This window comes from Cyrtonyx montezumae, unplaced genomic scaffold, assembly GCF_038088225.1.
Source record: "Cyrtonyx montezumae isolate F1298 unplaced genomic scaffold, pur_monq_1.0 scaffold_8, whole genome shotgun sequence".
Lineage (NCBI taxonomy): Eukaryota > Metazoa > Chordata > Aves > Galliformes > Odontophoridae > Cyrtonyx > Cyrtonyx montezumae.
Window position 1 is genome coordinate 34,325,694 of NW_027072089.1, and position 21,226 is coordinate 34,346,919.

The 21,226-nt window shown below is 41.5% G+C and overlaps 1 protein-coding gene across 4 annotated transcripts in view; it reads right to left on the reverse strand.

Annotated features, from left to right (window-relative positions):
* The window catches only part of CHD7 (chromodomain helicase DNA binding protein 7), a 124,580-nt gene that overhangs the window by 47,414 nt on the left and 55,940 nt on the right, over positions 1-21,226 (reverse strand). For all 4 annotated transcript variants that reach the window (XM_065751896.1, XM_065751897.1, XM_065751898.1 and 1 more), the window contains 2 exons: positions 10,110-10,531; positions 2,098-2,236 (listed from right to left, as the gene is read on the reverse strand). In XM_065751896.1, the coding sequence (XP_065607968.1) occupies positions 2,098-2,236; positions 10,110-10,531 (561 nt within the window). The remainder of the gene's footprint in view (positions 1-2,097; positions 2,237-10,109; positions 10,532-21,226) is intronic.

Consider the following 21,226-nt stretch of genomic DNA (forward strand, 5'->3'; position numbering starts at 1 on the left):
GAGTGAAAACATAATTCCTGCATCTCCCACACCCTCTACACCAGGGTGAGAGAAAATTTCAGAGAAGCTGCAAAAAACAATCTGTAAAATACACAAGCACTCATTTGACAGAATTTGAAACATATCATTCAGTATCATTTATTTTCTGCAGCAATAAAATTGAAGCTTCCAGACACTGCATCAGGTTGAACACTTTCAAAAGCTGACAGCATATGCTGTTGAAGGAAACTGTAAAGTCATCATTAAATATCTCAATGGGCTCACACAGATATTTTTTAAAAAGATGCCAAATTTCAACTGCTAAAACCTATTTTTATGAATTGATACATTGCTTATTTTTATATCTTTCTCAGCTTAACATACATTGTGCCTCTGGTACATGAAATACTTACAGAGCTTGTTCAACAGATCTATGCACCCAGGTCTTTAAATGTACATAAATGAAGTGTAAAATTTATTTTTAGACTCCTTCTAAGCATGAGCATCTGATGCACTTCACAAAATAGGAAACTGCTTTTAACTGCCGGTGAAATTTTTCAGCAGTGCCATCCTTTAAACAACTATGATGTTGCTTCTGCCTCTAACACAGCAACTTATGGGAGTTTCCATGAAACTATAACATAATATCAACATTTTTATAGTTGTAAATAGATGCTACTTGGCAAACTGACACCCTCATTTCCATAATCACTGATGGGAAAATATCTATCTTCTTTTGTCTCAATAGGTAAGTCTTACCTTATACCGCCCTGGTGTCAAAAGTCTCTTATATTTGTCTAATGGAAAGGAAGCATAAAATGTAATGGTAAGCTTCCCTCTGATGTTTATCAGCTTGGTTAACTTCCTATTTCTTCTGATGTCCACATGAGGCTTTGCAGATGTTAGGCATCATTGTCAGAAACTGTGCATGCGTTTACTTGCATTAGATTATCCTTTACTCTTTAATTGATCTACACGTGAGGAGGCTTGATAACACAACGCAAAAAAATCTGTATAATAAAAAAGTAAATATTCTTCCTCTCTAAAGAAAGCAATGGAGTTTTACCCAACTGCATATGAATGTCAGCATAAGAAGTTTATTAAACCTAGCTGTCCCAGTATTTACAGATATAAACCTTTATATAAACTTTCCTTAAGTTTACATGAAGTAGTACGGAGGTGGCAAAATACACACACTGTGAGAAAGAAAGGTATTAAGAAAGTAAAACTAACAGAAATGCATTAAAATAAAAAAGCATAAATTGTGTATGTGTTAGGACATCATTCTTTGCAAACATTTTCACCAGGCTAATTTGACTACTGATCACTGGCTTCAATAGCTCTAATAACTAGAAGCAACACCTGCAAGCTGATATGCAATAGTCAAATGCAATGAACTTCAGTATTATCAGCATGACAATTTAGGAGCGTCATACTTTCTCCATCACAATTTACTTATATCCTTTAATAAAGGAATGATTATTTTTAATGCCTGCTCTAAACACTGCCAGCAGGAGAAAGCCATGAGCTGGCCACTTTTTAACACAACGAGCAGCAGGACACACAATAATTCTCATATGCACTTATTCCTATCCCAGATTTAACTGATAGCTGTCGGTTGTGAAAAAAGGCTTGTCATACATTAAAGTGGTATAGTTACAAGCCTCCATCATGCAAATTTCCCTCATCCTGCTCTGTCAATGTTTTATTCTTGATTTCAGAAGGTCTTTCCAAAGCCAACGCAAAGGAGAAACAAGAAGCTCATAAGAAAAACCTCACAACGCTACGTACAGTCGACAGGTCAGAAAATTCAGTGTCATAACTGCAAGCAGTAATGGGAGGAAACATACGAAAGCTCAGCAGCACTGTGCATACATCTAAGGGTAACAAGACTGTTAAGCAAAATTATGAACAACTGCACTTGTTTTACAAAAACATTCACCACAGTGACTTCCAGTTCTCACCTTCTTGGTATGTCATTCTAATCAACACTTATATATCATACCATAAGTAAGTAGATGCTTACACATCTCTATCTCCATAACCCAGACTGTGAGAACTAACATTTCATGCAACTCAATTGCCAAAGACTATATTGAACTTGATAGATAGCATTACCTGAACTCCTGGATCATCTTCATCTTCAGGATGAGGTGAAGGTGGTGGAGTTTTATCCAAATCTGAGTTTTCAGAACCTTCCTTTCCCTTGTTAACCTTTTTCTTCGCAGCACTAGTTTCTGAGTCTGTTTTCTTGTTACTAGAACAAAGGTATTTTTAATCAATATTTGTATTAAAAAGTAAATGAAAAGTGCTTAACGGAACAGTTAATCAGCAAGATATTTATTTTCAGTGACTTCATTACTTTCAACTGCCTTGCCTTATTGAAGTATTTAAACATAACTGTAAAACCCAATGATGCATGGGCCACTGCTGTATATTTCCCTCAATTCTTAACTGCAGAATAAGGAAACAGCCTCCCTTCAGTTTCTTAGTGACAATGTCTTCTACAAGAAATGACAATGGTAAAGAGCTGCTCTGTTCAACACTTGCACCGTCTGAAAACAGCACTGACACACATGGATACAAGCAGTACACTTGTACTTTTTTTGCCACTCCCCACATCAACGAGGCAAGCTGAGCCAGAGGAACCACTGATTCTGCACTTGAGCCTACAGTTCTAAGCAATGGAACAGCACAAGAGCTTTAGCTACAGCTCTTAGGGCACTCACGGGGACCTGAGGCATGTGTGTGGCAGCAGACTGGGGTCTACACAGAGGGTTCAAGGCACTTGGTGGGATCAGGCTTGTGGCTGTCAGCTGCAGCTACCTGGACTGGCTAGATTACCGACACATCTCACAGGTTTTCTACCTTTGTTTCTCCAGTGAGGGGGAAAAACCTGATATCTCAGTATCTGCAAGACACTATGAAGCTACATCCACTGTTGTCAGAGAGAGGTTTAGAGTCTGTTCCCGTCACCCCTTGTGAAAACATTCACCACCAGTGGAGCTGGGACTACATCTTTCTGACCACATCACAACCTCGGGAAGCTCTGGGTGCCAGCTTTTAAACACATCATCACCAAGCCAAGCAGTGAGGTGATCTCCAGCAATAGAGAGACGCAATGTTTAGATGGCAAAGGGTAAGAAGTGATGCTGGAAGTTAGACGTCATCAGCACATTCAGTTCCAGAGGGTGGGTGGGTTTCTGCAGGCCCTTCAGGCGTAGCACTGCCCTGACAGCTGCTGCCTGCAGAGCTGCTGACACGTGGAAAGGAAAGCTGCTGGCAGACACCTGTGCACCTATACCTGGTGACTGGGAAGTACCAGCCCCAGAATGTATTTCAGCCACTACAGTGTGGCTTCTCCTCCTCTCCTGCATCACTTACACTGGCCGGACACCCTCTGTGATTTGTTTCTCCTGTGTAATTCCCAACCCTGTAGCACTTTTGCGCTTATACACCTTGATCAGTGCATGGTCAACATGGCATGCTTAGGAGCAGTAACACAGACTTTAAATAAATAAGGTTAACATGAAAATGTGACTTTCAAAAATACATTCTTACTACAGTGCAACCACAGGGCACTGAAGCTTTCCACTTAAGAAGGAAACACCTCAATATGTGCAAAGATAAATAAAGGGGGGGGGGGGTGTGGGGGGGTGAGGAAGAAGTATGACACCGCTGCCCAGAGCAGAGCCGTGAGCAGCACAGCCCGCAGTCCCTGCCTCCCGCAGCCGCCCAGCGCAGGCCGCACATGGCCGGGAGTGTCCCCTGCTACGCGGCTCCATTTCCAGCGTTTATTTCCGCTCTAACTGCCACAAATTACACAATGCTACAGCTGAAGCGGGGCCCCCGGCCTTTCATCTGCGCGCCGAGAGCGCTCGCATCGCCCTGGCAACCCGCGGCCACGTGACCAGCACCTGCTCCGCTGGCTGGCGGCCACCGACTGCAGCCATCTGCTTCTCTCAATCAGCGCCCAACGCTCCGACACCTGCGCGGCCGCGGGTTTTTTGGGTTGGTTTTTTTTCGGGGGGGTGTAGGGGGGGGGTGTCTTTTTTTTTTTTTTTTTGTTGGTTTTGCTTGCTTTTTCCTTTTTTTTTTTTTCTCAGCTCTCCTCTTTTATGAAATCACTGCGAACCCGCTTTCAAAAAAACCCAACCAACCAACCAACCAACCAAAAAAAAAAAAAACAGCCCACCAACAAATGACGAAAATCACTCAAGCGCAACACAAGCCCCACACCAAACTTTCCACGTTTCTGAGATGTGCTGCAACCGAAGGTGGGCCTGCCGTGGGGCTGGAGGGCTGCCAGGTGCAGCGAGCTGACAGGCTGGTGCTTTTCACAGGCGACCTCCATAAATCAGAGCGAAGCGCGCAATTAAGTTCAGTGGTAGTTACCGTGCCCCGGGCGCACCAGCACCTATGAATAACAGGCTTAAAGCATGGAAGAATAGCATGGCCCAGGTTGGATAAGCCATCCTCCCGTGGCACGGTGTGGCATGCACACTGGCAGCGCTCGGCCGGCACAACCCGGCACGGCCCAGACAAAGGCCCTGCCGCTGCAGGCTGGAGCGCTCGGGCAGATCCACCCCGACAAAGATTGCTTTCTAATGCCTGTCAGACCTTCCCCCGCTCCTGGTGGCAGGGCTGAACGCCTTCCCGCGAGCATTCCGTGACCTATATATACCCACGGGTCGTGCCTCGGCAGACTGAGTCACACTCGTAAGGGAGCTGTGCACTAAGTCATCCAGACACCATTTCGCATCGCCCCTGACAGGCCGGCTCACACACACACACACACACACACACACACCAGCCGCCAACTTGGGAGAACAAAGCCCAGCTCCGCAGAGAAATGTAAGCTCTGAACTCAGGAGAATTGCTGATGTTAAATACACAGCCACAGCTTCTGTAAGGAAAAGTAGGGAAGGTGAAGAAGAAATAAAGCAGAGGAGAAAAAGCTGTGTCCCCGCGGGCGAGGCAAGGCTTCACCTGGCCTGCAGGATCTACTCCTAACAGGCACTCAGACTCAGCTCACCTCACCTCCCAGGGAGGGAACACACTCCTGCCCTTCAGTGACACTGTTCGGCTGGGCCAGAATTACCTTTCCTCAACCGAGTACAAGTGGATGGAAAGTATCTTTTAGAGGCTTCAGCATTACAACAGCCTGTGTCTCAGTGTGCTAGGGATGCACATCGATAGTGCTTTACAGATGTGGTAGTGTGGACAACAAATTATAATAGGTGTGTTTTTACACGACTGAACGCACAATTTAACTGACTGCCACTAGAGACAGGTCCCCAGACCCCAAGCAAGAACTCCAAACCTGGGACAAACTGAGGGATTATTTGCATCCACTCAAAACACCGACACTTTCTGTTAGCCAAAAACAGTCCTTCTATTCAGTTAAAACACACAGCTATTTCAGATTAGATGTCTCACAATCGAGCTGTCCAATACTGCTCTCTGGTTTTATCCTCTTATCCCTGAGGACTGCACGGCATACTGACCAAAGGGGATCAGCGAGAAGAAAACCCGCAGAAGGTCAGATGAGAGACCACCACTAAGGAAAACAAGGTCTGAAGAGGAAAACATAAGTAGGATAACAGAGAGAAATCACAGAATCATAGAACGGCCTGGGTTGAAGCAGGATCTCAAAGATCAAAAAAAGCATGAATTACAACTTGAGGCTGAGCATACCAACTTTGACAAATCGTGCTTTTTGTCATTTAGTCAGCAGCCACCTACAGAGCAAGGTCAGACACCAGGATCTTAAGAGGGCCGAACCATCTGACCCCCAAACACCCCAAAAAGCGTGGGATGTTTCACAGGATTAAGAAGGAAGTAATTAACCCTCTTCTGTAATCATTCATTCAGTCAGACACACTATTGATCCCTATTTTTCCATTTGGGAACGCTATCCCATGACAAATTCCTGACTAGAACCTGGATTAGAAAGATGTTGTACATTCACCACGGAACAGCAAAACGACAAATCCTCAAACGCTCCCAAAACGTTAGGGCTGACAGACTGTCTTCACCACCATACCTGACATTAACAATTATTTTTTGAAGCTCCTAACGTAATCAAAACCCCTTTACATAACGCACGTGACGTGATTTATATCATACGTGTGACAGAAGTAGGAGAAATAACAATGGGATGACAAGGCTTATTCCAGCCTGACCGCTCTGCTGAATCATTAAAAAAGTAAGAAAAAGTAAGCCTCGGTAATGGTGAAGCCCACAAGGCCTGTCTGCAGGGAAGACTAAGGTAAATATTTGGCAGCTGGGATAGTTCAAAAGAGAAATGAGGACAGGTGTGAAAAGGAACTGCCTCAGTGGACACATGCATGGAAATCTTGCATTATTTCCTGCCCTTTCCCACAGGCAGCCCCTTCCTGCCTTTCGCAGAATGATCTGAGCTCTGGAGTGGAAACTACCAGTACCACCTAGGGACCTCTCTTCCTGTCCTGTGCCTCCCTAAGGTACTACATCCTGCTGCTCACACCACTCCCCCTTTGCAACTGCCTTTTTCCCACTTCCGCAGCCAGAAGCCATCCCCTTTCCTACACAACAAACAGCTTATCTGCGTGGCAAAGAAGCCAGTCACCACCTCTCTAAAAGAGGTAGATACGCCAGTGCTAGTGCTCCCTTTGAGAGCAACAGCCCGCCCACCCACCCTAACCTCCATCCCAGGCAGCTGCTGCATGTGTGGGAAGGAGAAGAGCTGCTCCTGCTGCAGGGAGGGGAGGAAGCAGATGAGAGCAGCCCAGCGAAGCACAGCACACTGGAAGAGATGAGAAAAGGGACAAGCTCCTGCAAGGAGCCACCTTCTGGCCCTTTCAAGTTGTTTCCTGCTTCTCCCACCTTAGTAGGTGGTCACTCTCTAGGGTTTCACAGGAAGCAGCAGGAGAGCTATCAGCTGTGCCGCAGTGTGATCTTCTCAAACAGGTGCTCCACATCTTCTCCAGAGACTGGCCCAGGAGGAACAGACATCTGAGCTGTGACTTTGCAATTTAGACAGGGAAAGGCAAGCAGTCCTACAATCTCCCTCTGGAAATAACCTGCATGCTTTGCACGTGCCTGAAGCCAGCTCAGTAGCATGAAAAGGCCACGTAATATTCTGCACTCAGCGATGTAATGAAAACCCTCCATTGGTGATCTCAGATATACCTGCATTTTTCTTTTGATCTTGACTAGTTTGGTCTACAAAGTGATTTGTTATTTTTTTTTTTGTTTGTTTGCATGTTTTAAACCAGGCACCGCTTTATTTGGCTTTTTGCATTGTCAGGATAGGGCTCATAGCAACAAATTAATGTGCTCTTTCTTTCCAAATCACCAACTAGGCAGTACAACATACTAGCCTCCGATTTCATTGCTGCCTTTCTTTTTAAGATGTCATAGGACTTACAGTTCGAACAAGTATGCAATTAATCAGCTTCTTCCGTTCCTCCCATCTGACTTGTCCATCACATGAAGCTGCTTTTCAGTGAGGCAGGCTGCTCATTTTGTCACGACTTACACCAAATATAGAAGAGATGTGAAGGACAAAGTTGCTCTCCATTTCTTGTTTGTTTAAGAAAAGGACTGTATAGTTAAGTCAAAATTAAACTGAAATGACAGGGCTAAGTTGTGACCTGTATTGCACTACAAAATGGTTAAGATGCAGCCTGTGTCAGATAGTTACCTGGGACTTGTAACACTCTATCCAGAAGAAAAATAATGCTCATGCCAGGCACGTTATTAACTTCCATCATAATATTTTACTTTTATATAATCGTACCATGATCTACATTATGTTGCATGAATCTTACTCATCTCAGCAACTGTAGAGAGTTAGCTCTGCTTCAAAATTGCAGCTCAGGCGATTAATCTTTTGGGCTGTTGATTCATTTAAAAATTTGATTTGATGATCTGTCGCTTGGACTGACTCCCCGGTCTGCGACGCTGCCAAAGCAAGCAAATTTCCTTTCACTAATTTAGAATTCTACAAAAGCAGCACAGCATCCCAACACAGCATCAGAGTTCTTTGAAGAAGTTTGATGCCGAAGCCAACAGAACGAGAACAACCATGTTTTCAAAAGAGCAGTTGGTAACAGCAAGACAAGTCCATTAAGGCGAAAAGGAGACTTTCTAAACACCTCTGAGTGAGCACAAGGAACAACACATGCTCTTCAGTGCTGCTCCCAACATGTTTCTCTCACAGGTAAAACAACACAGCTTAGTAAATAGCAGAATGCTGTAGTCACCTAGCTACTCACATACAAGAGTTATTGCATGAGAAAGAAGATAAAGCCTTTCTACAAATGCAACTAAGAAAGCAGTGATTCGTTGCTTCAAAGGAAATACTGCTCCTTTAATCTGCACAGCATGTCCCAGGACTTAAAGAAGGTGTGCAAAGAGACAGGAAGATTGAGTGGAGAGGACAGACAAGTTCTGAGGTCTGACATCCAGCAGAGCCATAGGAACCCAGGCATGTTTCTGAGCCACTTATTCTAACCATCGCTTATTAAACAAAGCTTCATTGCAGTCAGGTCCTTGTAAAAGTACACTAATTGAATAGTCCTGCAATAAATGTTTTTCTACTTCCTGGTGCAAAAATTGCTAGGAGATGTCTGACACCATGCAATAGTATGGTTTGTTCAGCCTTTAAGCCTATGAATATCTGGAAATGGAACACAAAGGTTATTTTAGCTGATATGGTAATTTGGTTTCAAAAACACACTGAGAGAAACAGCTTGAAACATTTTTTTCTGAGCTGTGACTTACTTTGTATGTAAAACTCATCTGTAGGACATGTTGGAACATAGTCTGTATGACTTATGCAATAGGATGGGCTCATCAACTGTAATTTATTGAACAGTCCACAAAGCCAGTTCAGGAAGACAACATTTGATTTTACAAGCCAGTACTTCTAAATTGTTCAGGAAACATCATCTCCTAACTGAAAATAAATGTTCATTCTTGCCAAAGGAGCAGGCAGTTTCTTACTACCCGTACCTCATTTAGCTGTATCAGAACTAACCACTGATAGTCAGTCTTGCAGAATGTATGCAAAGCTGATTCATTAACTGCAATTTTAAAACCCTGATAGAAATGGATTTTGCAAACTGATTCGGATTAACCAAGTCTGGCTGTGCTTCCATCTGGAAGTTATATTTTATAACACTAGCCACATCTTGGAAAACAGTTTCAGATGTTTGGAACAAATTCAGAACAGTTGTAAGAAATTCTAGATACAAATGAAAAAAAAATTGAGCTTTAATGTCTTTTTCCTCTCAGTTTTCTTTCAAGTGAGCATCTATAATCATGGCGTTTAGGGAGTTGAGGGGTAAGGAAAGATTCTTTTCTTTGTTATTATCTGTGACGTATTTACTCATGTGGAACAGCAGTTTGTTCTTTCATACTACTCCGTAGTATTTTAAGCCCATCCTCATAAAGGGACACGAAGTGAAAACAGCGGAGAAACAGGGTTGAAGCATCTGGTGTATCTACAAAGACTTTGTGCCAGAAAAACTGTCTTTACATGAAACAGTAAAATGAGTATGACTTCCAGAGTGAGAAGCATATTCACATATCTCAATACCCATATAAAAACACCCTTTTTTTTAACAGAAAGCTTCTAGCCCATGGCTTGCGGCAGTATCAAAGACTGTGTTGTACAACTTGCAACAATGAGTGCTGAACTTCTTTATTTAGACAAAAACAACCTTTTTTTTTTTTTTTTTTTCCTTTAGGCCCCTCGTCTCTGGATTTTGATTAAACCTAAACTACTGTTGAAGCATTTCTTAACATACAAATGACACAGGACAGATCAGCATCAGAAGAAAATGAGTTAATTTTGAAACCGTACATAACCAGAAACATTTAAGCCTTGAAAAGAAAAAATTAACCTTGCTGGGTAAGGCATATACTTCTGCCTTTCCCACGTGTTTATAGAAATTGTGTAGCCATAAACAGAAAAGCCAAACAAGAGAAATGTGCCTGACAGTTTTCTCAAAAAACATGGCATTGCAGATGACTGAGGACAAAAGACAAAACACGATTTCTTCTCCACTCACTCCATTTAGTGCAGATAATCAAGAAATCCCACACAGTTCTCCATAATATACAGAAGTTTATTGACTTACCTTGTCTTTTTGCTGGTCTTGGGTTTTGGCGTGGTGTTTTTTGCTTTCTTTTCCTTTGGCTCTTTAGGGGTCTTAGGGACTTTGGGGGTCTTGGGTTCCTTCTTTTCCTTGGGCTCTTTAGGATCCTTCGGTTCTTTTTTTGCCTTGGGCTTTTTCTTTTTCTTTTTATCGTCTTGGGAGCAATCCACTGAGTTCCTGCTTAGATTCTGGCTGTCAAGTCCCCCAGGAAAGTCTTCCTTACCAAAACTTTTACTGGGACCTTCTGCAGCAATGTGATTGTTTTTCTTTTTCTTTTTCTTTTGCTGTGGCTGCGGTTCAACTGATGGCAGATAATCATCACTTTTCACTAGCTGGGTATTCGGTCCACTAACCTGAGTCATATCCGGCACTGGTTTCTCTAAAAAAGGTTCCGATGGAGAATGCTGAGAGAGACAAACAGAAATAAAATTGTAGATTTGCAACTTTGATTTCTAAAACTTTGCTCTCGTGGAGCAACAGGGTACAGCAGGAGAAAATACTAAGCAGGAGATTATACTAGCAGCACATCTGAAACACCGCACAATAAATCAGTTAAAAAACAACCTGTTAAAACGGTGGCAAAGTGACCAGAAATCCTTGGTGCAGCAACAGTACAATTATTCTGTAACGAAGTTTTTATACAACGTGGAAGTACAGAAAAGAATTAGGCTCTTCAACTCTTAGACGCAAAGGAACAGCAATTGTTATTTCAGACGTTTCTATATTCAGAGTAGTTCTTAGTAGAATAACTTGTTGCAAGTGATTCTGTTGCACTGAGATCTTGTCCTCCGGGGAAAAAATGCTGAAGTCTGATTCGAGACATGCAGTAGAAAATAAAGACATTCACAGGCTGTATTTATACAACATTAATTTACCTTGGTTCATGCTGTGACAGTAAGTATTTTGATCAGCACATGAAGGATTAAGCCACTTCAAAATGTAATGTACTGTTACATTTTATATCAAAGAACCACAGCTCCCTACTTGTTACTGAAACCTGCTACAGATTGGACAGAACAATTGTGAAACTGCAAAAGCATCCTTGTTCAAAGTCTACACAGCGTATCAGGCTTACATCGGACTTCCGTAAAGTACAGGAAAACCTCTGCATAATTATACAAATGCCAAGTGCCTACACTGAGCAGGATATATTTGCAGTTCTCTTCCCTTTAATAGTTCTACCCCAATAACCATGAGTCTGCACAGAAAAAGTATCTAAGCTCCATCTTGACTTTGCAGCACATCCAAGCTCTGACCTGCTTCTCGCTGCCTTCCTGCTTGCTTCCATACATTCAGGACTATGGTGATTTTCAAGACAAAAAGTAACAGCATGCCAATGAAATGATGCTTTTTCTTAAAACTGCACACAGGATCAGACCATCTTCTCATCCTCTTTATCTCTGTTTCTCCCACTTCTCTCTTTCCTAGAAATTAAGTCAGCATGATTCTTAAGTGTAAGAATTCCCCATTAGTGATGGTCACAAAGTATAGAGAAAAAAGTTCTACAGCAAATCAGAATTTTACTTCTAGGAATAGGACAGCCTGTTTGTAAGGTTATTTGTCACATTTTCTCTTCTTCCAAACAGTACCTGGGAGCAGCAAGTATGCAATGAGTGATTACAGATCCCATCTCTGCACATATATGGAACTGATGTGTATAACCTCCATTTAAAACACAGTGCACCTAAGATTTTAGGAAAATAAAATTCTTAATTGTTGCACAAGAAAGCAAATGTGTATATATTTTTCAAGAAGATAAACAAAATGAACCAGTGCAGTCTTAACTATTTTCAGCATTTCTTCCCAGCAGCAAAAAAATAACCATTATTCCCTGAGTGCACTTGTATACTCAGAAGCTGCTCAAGCAGCAGAAGGAGCAAGCCTGCCAAGGGAGTAAGGATACATACCCACCCCTTCTGCTGTTGGGGAGAGTTTTGTATGGTATGAGCTGGACCCTCCAGTTTGCTTTGGAGGAGGCTCTGGGATAGATGGAAGCCCAAGTGGCTGACCAAAAGTATGGGTCTGTTGTGCTTAACCTGAAGTTTCCAGGCTGACTTCTGCAGGTTCCCATCCTCTGCCTGTTCATTAAGATACTATCAAGTGCAGCAGAGCCTTAGTCACAGTGGAAACTCAGCTACACTGCCAATCTGATGCACCCATTTAATTACTACCACATCTACCAGCTCCACCTCAAGGCAATCTCACATTAGGCATTCAGAATCAACACCTCTTCTAGAAAGCTGTGGTCTCAGTAATAGTTGGATAACTTCATACTGGAGAGTTCACGAAGATTGGATTATCAGTGATGCCAGTGAGTTCTACAGTCTGCTTATGCATCACAGAAAATACGTGTACGTTAAATTTTTGTAACAGTCCATTTAAGTTCTATGTTTCCTCGGATTTGTTTCTTCTGTGACACAGAACAAAACTGTCTTCTCTATACCCTGTACCGTTATGTACTTGTACTCCTTAACTTTTCCTTTTGGAATATCAGACAGATCACCCATAATACTTTTTATCAACAGGCTTTCAGAGCTGTACTTCTGACGTAATTTTCCAATGCACACATTTCTGTATTTTCTGTCATTTCATACCTCACGCATCCTGAGTTTGATTTTCAGACACTTCGAGTCCAAATTTTTACCAAATGATTCAGTGAGCTGTTCACTACAGATCGCAGCCCTCTTTTTATATACTGCTCACTTGATATGTCTAATGTAAGAGAAATCTTCAGTTTTCCTTTGCATTATTTGAAAAAAATTGTATTTACCAAGTTCTTTGTGTTTGGTAATACACTATTTGTTGTCTAGAAGCCTATGTATATGATACACTTTCTAGAATAAAATCAGTCAACTGTTTCAACTTTTTTCTTCCTCTTTTGAAGCATGCAAAGCAGCCAAGCCAACAAATACTAAAAACTGCAAGAAATCCAGCAGTGCTGCCTACATTTAATTCTGTAAATCTTTCAAGATTTCACCTACATTAGTAATAGGGCTGCGTCACTGAAAGCAGTATGAAGTTTTATATATGCTTGAGAATTCTTATTACCATTTTAACCTAGCCCCAAAAAGTCACTGTCTCCTTTATAGACACGGTTTGAACAACACCTTCCAACACAACCACAACCAAATTTGAACAGGAGGTAGAGTGCTTTCCAAGTTTCTATAACAGCAATGACAGCCCTTTATGATCTTTGCAGTTCTATTGCAAGGTCCAGCCATAAGGCAGCAATAGTTTCCATGCTGTAGTACTCAGTACTCTGTAACTGCATTCAGCACCATTCGGTAAGATATCACCCCACCAAAACTCTGATCCTTCCTACCTCAAAAAGTTTATCCACAGGAGACATTCTCAGACTCACGAAACAACTTTATCTATAAGTAACACATAAACTTTACCTGTGAAACAAATACACAGTGCTTACAAGCTTGTATTTACCATGCCAAAATAGGTGTATAACTAAGTATACAAATTAAATCACTGTGATTTTGCTTTATATCACTCATGCCTGCAGACATTAAGCTACAAACAGCCATTTCTATGTTTTATTTGGTTAAATTTCCTTTTACTTGAAAATACACTGGTTCTGCTACGATGCCACTCCCTCTGCAGGTTTGGCATGTTTTGTAATTCATCTACACATGATCTCCTAAACCATAGCACTCTTTCAAAGAATTGGGTGCGATAACTTCTCTTTTCTAGAAAGTCTTTGCCCGCGCTTTAGCAATATTCCACAACAGCACATCCCTTACTGACAACCCCACATTGCTCCCTAGTGTGAAGCCGTGTAGGAGCAGCACAAGTCTGGTGAGCAGAGGAGAGGAGAAGCAGCTCAAGGAGATGCATTTTTATATCCAAAACCAGTTGTCTGCTCTTTCTTAAAAGGGGAGAAGGGGAAGAATAACAGGCTTTCACTGGTAAATATTGGTTTAAACCTACCACAGGGAATTATTTCCAATAGTTCTTCTTTAGATCCACAAAGGATTAACTCTAGTTACGGGGTCATAATTTCTGATGAAAGAACACCATTTTCCATTTACAAATTAGGAAAAGATGCATATTATGAATTTTTACCAAAAGACTGAAAAATCTATCTGTGTATTTGACAGAAATCACTTCTCCTGCTTTTAGCCACAACAAAGCCGTAATTTAGCACATTGGTACAGAATTTAATCTTCCACAGGAGAGAAATCAGTGAAGATTAAACACAAATAGGTATTAATCCTATTTGATATTGCAGCGGAATTATTTTTAGTATTATTTGAAATAAGGTGAAAAAGGTGCTCAAAAATACTGGTGTGTTTACTAGACCCACATCTCTTTAAATCTTTTAGAGAAAAGCTGTTTTTGTAAACATTTAACAAAGAACAGATGGCCTGTTTTAATCATGCGAAAAAACCTGGAGCTCACATTAATACTCCTAGCACAGCCTACTGGGTCTAGTCACCTCCCTAACCAGCAGCACAGAACAGGCTTCAGTAATACCATTTAATTTTACAATGGATATTTTCTCATCAATTCCCCATGCCTGACAGTTAATCAATGCTATTAACATGCAATATCACAATGCAGGACACTCCTAAAGATCGCGGCTTATTAGAGCAAAACAGCAATTCTTCAACAACTCTGAGCACTCAAAACTGTTCGCAGCTCAACAGGTTACCCAGGGCAGCAATACACTTGTGTGTTATCACTGAAAACCAAGAATACCAGGGCCAACTTTACAAGGAAACAGTACTTCAGGTATTGTTTCTGGTATTGTAAACCTCCCTTCTCTGGATTGAAAACTTAGATTTCAACTTCCAAACATACATCACCCAAGATTCGAGAAGTTAAATATTAAGCTGCCCACATTTCACAGCCGCTCACATGTTCAGACCTAAGCTTATTCTCTGCAGCCCAAAGAAAGATAGATGTCTCTAACCAGGCCTGTTACGTAAAGTAGCAAGATGGGCAGGACAGGGGATTAACCCAGTGAGGGTTAGTGGCACCGAGGGAGGCTAAGGAGAATCCCTCTGTTGCTTGAACACGGATTGAAGCACAATCAACTGTACTTAAGTGCTGAAAGTAGATGAGTGGCAGTTCCCCAGTAGAGCAACAACTTGAGCCAATATTGAGCTTGTAGGATGGTGAAACAAGAGCAGCAATGTATGTGGCATGACTCAGCAAACCTCATGAAATTTATACAGCACTAAACAAGAGAAGTCTTCCCCTCCACCCCCGTTTTATTGGGTTTTTGTTGTTGTTGTTTGTTTTTTGAATAAGGACTATTTCAATATCCACTCTCCCTGATTTCCTCCATCAATTTTAAAAAGATTGCCTGTAGCCACATGTTACTTAAATTTTCCTTTTAAGACTTTGGTTTTTAGAGTTGTATTAAGGCTGAGTAAGAGTTCAATCACTTCCCATTGATTCCAAAATAGATCCTTCAACACAATATCTATACAACAGAAATTTTGGTGTGAGGTGAAATATTACTGAGTACTCTCTTCTGCAGCAATTGCAATTTGAGTTTAGATGATCACACTTGAGAAAAGTTAAAAAGCAACCTGCGACCAAAGAAAGCTCTTTTAAAACAAAGGAAGACCTACAGCAGCACTTCTGGAACCAGTTCTGTGGTCAGAGGATTCGTACCCTTCCTGATAGCACTGTCCACAAGGTTTAAAAGTCATTGTATGTACCAATCGCCCCATAATTCCTTCCTTCAAAAGCTAATGAAAAGGCTCATCATCCCTCTGGATTATTTAGAGCAAGCTACTCATCTCTAAACAAATCATCTGGAAAGTTTCCTCATGTGTCTGTACCCACGCCTCTGTCCCTGCAGTTCTCAACTTGTCCCCCATCAGTGCCTCCAGCACCAGGCCTGCCCCGTTGCTTCCTCCAGCTCAAGCTTGCTTTGGCTCTTCCAGCTCAGCAGAAACTTTTCAGACACTGTCCTTCTGTGAAGTTCATGTGTCAGTGCAAACTCCAGTGTAAGCAGGTATCGACATGGCTTCAGAAGTTGCTTTGTACAAACTATTTTTTACTAGCAGAAATCCAGAAATAGCCACAAGAATATGCTCAAACATAATTCTTCCCAAGATCTGCTATACCAGTCAGTATCTCCTCCTTTATTGGCAGTGATGATTCCTTCCTTTTTCTATGAAATACTCAACTTGAACCAAAGTTGTATAATCTTTTTTTTTTATTCTATGGTATGAAAATGCTTAGTAGACCTTAAAGCATTATGGGTAACATGATTCTGAAACAGTTACATCAGTAGTTCAGAAACCCTTCTATTCAGTGTAGTTTTGAGGTGACAATTTGCATGTAATAAGACTACCAGTACTGTTGTCAGTGAGTTTGACTGCAATAAAAGAAAGACTCCACATCAGATGGAAATAAATACAACTATTTTGCAAACAGAACAAATCTTCCAGTTTACTTTCTTGCCATACTTCTACAAGATATGGGTGAAAACATACAGAAAATAGGGTTCAATTAACACCTTGGCAAGAAATACTTTGACAATTAAAAAGCATTTGTATCAAAAAAAATTCAGGTTTGTTGCAGAAGCACTTCACTATCACACAATCACAGGGGTTGGAAGGGACCTCCAGAGATCATCGAGTCCAACCCCCTGCCAAAGCAGCTCCCTAGCCCAGGTTGCACAGGTAGGCGTCCAGGCAGGTCTTGAACGTCCCCAGAGAAGGAGACTCCACCACCTCTCTGTGCAGCTGTGCCACTGCTCCGTCACTGCACTGTGTAGAAGTTCCCACACACATTTGTGCAGAACTTCCTGTGCATCAGTCTGTTTCCATTTCCCCTCGTCCTATTGCCACACACTGCTGAGGACTTTAGCCTCATCCCTTTGCCTTTCGCTCCTTAGATATTTATAAACATGGATCATATCCCATCCAGGTTTTCTTTTTTCAGGGCTGAACAGCCCCAGGTCTCTCAGCCTCTTTTATACAAAAGAGGAATGACACCAACATGGCCATCCAAAAAGCAAACGTTCCATCATATTTAACAGTAATCACATGTAGCAGTGCTGTTCTGTGCTCACAAAGTGAGAGATATTATTCATGCCATGACTGCCAATGAGTTTGTCCACAGCTCAAAAATAACTAATTCTTCCCAGAAGAGAGCTCTCCTTGTTGCTAATCATAGATCAAAATCACCAGTGTAGATAAGACAATGTCAGAAAAGTGCCGCTCCTAAGACAATGAAGCGTGTATTCTCCAGGTTGGCCTTTCATGTGAGAATCTACGGGAGCTACCACACTGATAGTATGTAACTGTTAATGGAATGGGCCAAAAGACAAACATTTTTATTAATACTTTTATGTGACAGATTACTTCTTAATATATTCTAGCTTGTTAGTATGAGACTGCTCTCAGTGCAAACAGGGCAGAATTCATATATTATACAGAAGTAGGTAGCACAGGACTGACTCTCCGCTCTCCATCATCACTGTGTAAGACAGGTCCAGGACTCAGGATTCTAGTGATTTTTATTTATTTTTACTAGTTTTGCCTGCAGATACACAGGGAAAGGGTGGGACAGTGAGGCACAGAATTCTAGCAGCAAAACTTATATTGCTTATGGTGGTAACTCTACCTCGGTACTGCCTTCCCTGATCAACCACACACTTGCATTCACTCCATTAGCAAGCAGTAAACATGTCAGAAACATGGTGACATGAGTTTAACCACACAAGTTTTGCAGAGTTTATGTTATGCCAGCTGTGTTGCAGGTGGGAAAATAAGAGGCAGACCAGCAACAGTTCTGGAATACTACTAGAAAATGGCTCATAAACATCTTTACTCTTAACACCTTATTTCTGCCAGGTAGGATCTACACTGAAAAACAGATATTTTCACCATCAAGTTATGTCTGTTCACTATCTAAGCACAATCAAGAGATTGCTACTTAATTAAGATTAATGCTTACGAGAGAACTCCTTTGATTAGCATACTCCTAAGATTTATCGCTAGTCTTTTTCCAAACCCTCCAAAACAAGATGTAAACTGCACAATTCCAGGCAAGAGGGAGAACTCATGCAATAAGCTAAAAACAATGCTGGGTGAAAGTTTCCAGATCACCTAGTATGATGCTTCAGCTTTTTAAGAACGGAATCATAGAACAGCTTAGGTTGGAAGGAAATACAGAAATTATCTAGTGCAGAGGGTAAGGCACCCACCAGCACATCAGGCTGCCCAGGACCCCATCCAACCTGACCTAGAACACCTTCAGGGATGAGGCACCCACAGCTTCTCAGGGCAACCTATTCCAATGCCTCACCACCCTCTGAATAATTTCTTCCTAACATCTAATGTATATCACAGAATCACAGAATTGCAGGGGTTGAAAAGGACCTCTAGAGATCATTGAGTCCAACCCCTCTACCAAAGCAGGCTCCCTGGACCAGTCTGCACATGTGGGTGTCCAGGAGGGTCTTGAACATTTCCAAAGGAGACTCCACCACGTCTCTGGGCAACATGTTCCAAATCTCCCTTCTTTCACTTTAAAACCATTCACTGCTGTCCTATCACTGTCAGCTGTGATATTAAAATACATCAGCCTTGGAAAGGCAAACCCAACCTATCAGTATACATAGCAGCAGAGCCATTATTCTTGAGCTTGCTTCCACATTCCAAAAAGACGTTCACTGTGAAAATGAAGCAATTCCTCTCTAACAATAAAATAAGTACATCTGCCCTCTCTGAGACATGTTTCACAGCCACACTTTGAAATTCAGGCTCCTAAAGTAAACAAAGAAGTGTACTGTCCTGCACACAAGCTCTCTTCCCTCCACCATCAGATTTCCTTCAAGGAAGTGACTGAATATCACATATGCAGCCATTCAATAAGTCACCAGTTTCTCCATCACACTGTGTTCCCATTACCACAAGTAACGTCCGTATCTACCAATTATCACTTCTACTTAACAAACCCTACTCCAGAAAGAGAAAATCCAACACCACAGTCCTGACTTGATGTATTAAGATCTCTACAGAATAATGATACCTGGTCTAGGGAGTTGCTTTGGCAGAGGCGTTGGACTAGATGATCTCTACAGGTCCCTTCCAACTCCTACAATTCTGTGATAGTAATTAAAGTAATAAACATCCCCTAAAATTTTGACATTCCATGAGAGACTTCGAATCACCTTCTTTTTTTTTTTTTTAATGAGACCTTAATTAGCTCCCAGTCTCTCCCCATCAGGATGCCTCTGTAGCATTACCAAAACTTGAACAAGTGTGACATGAGCAAATGGCATCAGGTTTATCACTAAGGGGAAAAACAGACATCATCCAACTTGGTGTTTCACCTAACTGCAATGGACAAACAAAGAAATTCTGTCCAGCTCTCACCGTGGCAAGCAGTAAGAGAAACAAAAAGCATTATACATCACCCAGACAGTGAAAATTCACAGGAAAAAGTATTGAACAGGCTATGTACGAACACATTAGGCACAGATTCAACGTAATAACACGTATATATCTTGTATACTTACACATATTAAATATATGGTGTAGGCATAAGTTTAAATGCTGTCTCTCTCTTTTGATTTGTAAAATCTCTACTGAAGTGTGCTTTATCTGAATTCAGGTAAAGCAGACTATCTCCTTATATTTTTACCTCTAGTACAACATACTCAACTTGAGGGAGAGAGAATAAGACCAAAAAAAAAAAAGGGAGAAGTAAGTAGAATTTTTTTTTCCTGTTTGTTGTTTTGAGTGGGTATAGGCAAAGGCAATCAGTCCAGCAAGTTTACAATTCTTGTTTTCTCTCTGCCTAGCACTCACATGAATGCAACCAGAACTGTCACCAGTAAGATGAACTCACTGTGAGCCCTCATCTGTTGCTTGTAAGGACAGAGTGAAAAGCTTTAGAACACCAACAATGAACCCAAAGGACCAAACTGCAGCTAACACTGCATAGAAGTAGAGATGAGCTCAGATAAGAGCGTCATCGATACGACTGCATATTGCCCCCATCCATTTACATTTCACCACCACGCATTATTCTTTCTTCCCCCCCATCATGTCCATATCAGTAAGTTCTCAAATTCAGCTTTAAATCCTTCATTTCTGCAACTATGTGCCACACACAGCACCACCTCCCTCCTTCAAGGCTTGAGTATCTTCACAGGGGAGCCCTACCGGCCTTGGGAATCCACTAGGCACATCCAAACTTCGTGGATTTTTCTCCTTGCAAGCCACACACTCTGTGCCATAAAGCCTTGGTACCAGGGCAGCTTCCAGTCCCTCTCCCACAGGATCTTCAGTGAGATTAGCCAACATCAGGAAATGCCTAGGTCTTGGGACGCAGGCTAGGGTTCTCCACTGCGAACCCAGCCTTCTCTTGCAGAAATAAATGAAGGCAGCAACTGAGTGGCTGAAAATACAATTGTTGCTGATGCATTCATAAAAACTTGTAGGTACAACATCCTAACAAGATGGTTTTGTATTTTCCTTTAGAAAATTGGTGTTCGTAGTAAGATTTTAGGTAAGACATCTATCACTCTGCTAGCACCTTCCTTACATATCTCGAGGAAAAAAAAATAAAAAGCCCAAATTCTATGTTTTAGAGTTACTTGAAGCCTCCCTTCAGATCCTAGACATGCACATTTAAGCTAACACACAGGTAAATATATATATATATATTTAAACTGTTGACTGATAGAATTCATTAGGAAGCACTAATGAGAACTTCATCACTACCTGTAAGCTTACATGATCAAAAGAGCACGTTTTCCCTAAAAGTATAAATATTTGTTGTGTTCTAGTAGCCCAAGAAAAGGGAAATGGCCTCACATGCTTAAGAGTCCAAACACGACAAAGGACTCAAATCTGAGTTGTATTCCTGTACACAGAAAGGAAGTCCCACGTAAATATACCATACTTTCACAATAACATCCGTAAGTACTTTCATTAAGTAACAAACTACTCTGAATTCTTCCGTTGTTTCCAGCAAGATTTTTCAGTTTTGGCAGGGTGTCTTGTAAATAGGGCTTACTAATTTAAGAAAAATGAATTTAAAGCATTAGAAGAAACACTACCGCCACACAAACTACAATTTGGTTAGTGCTGAAAAACTTATTTATCAACATT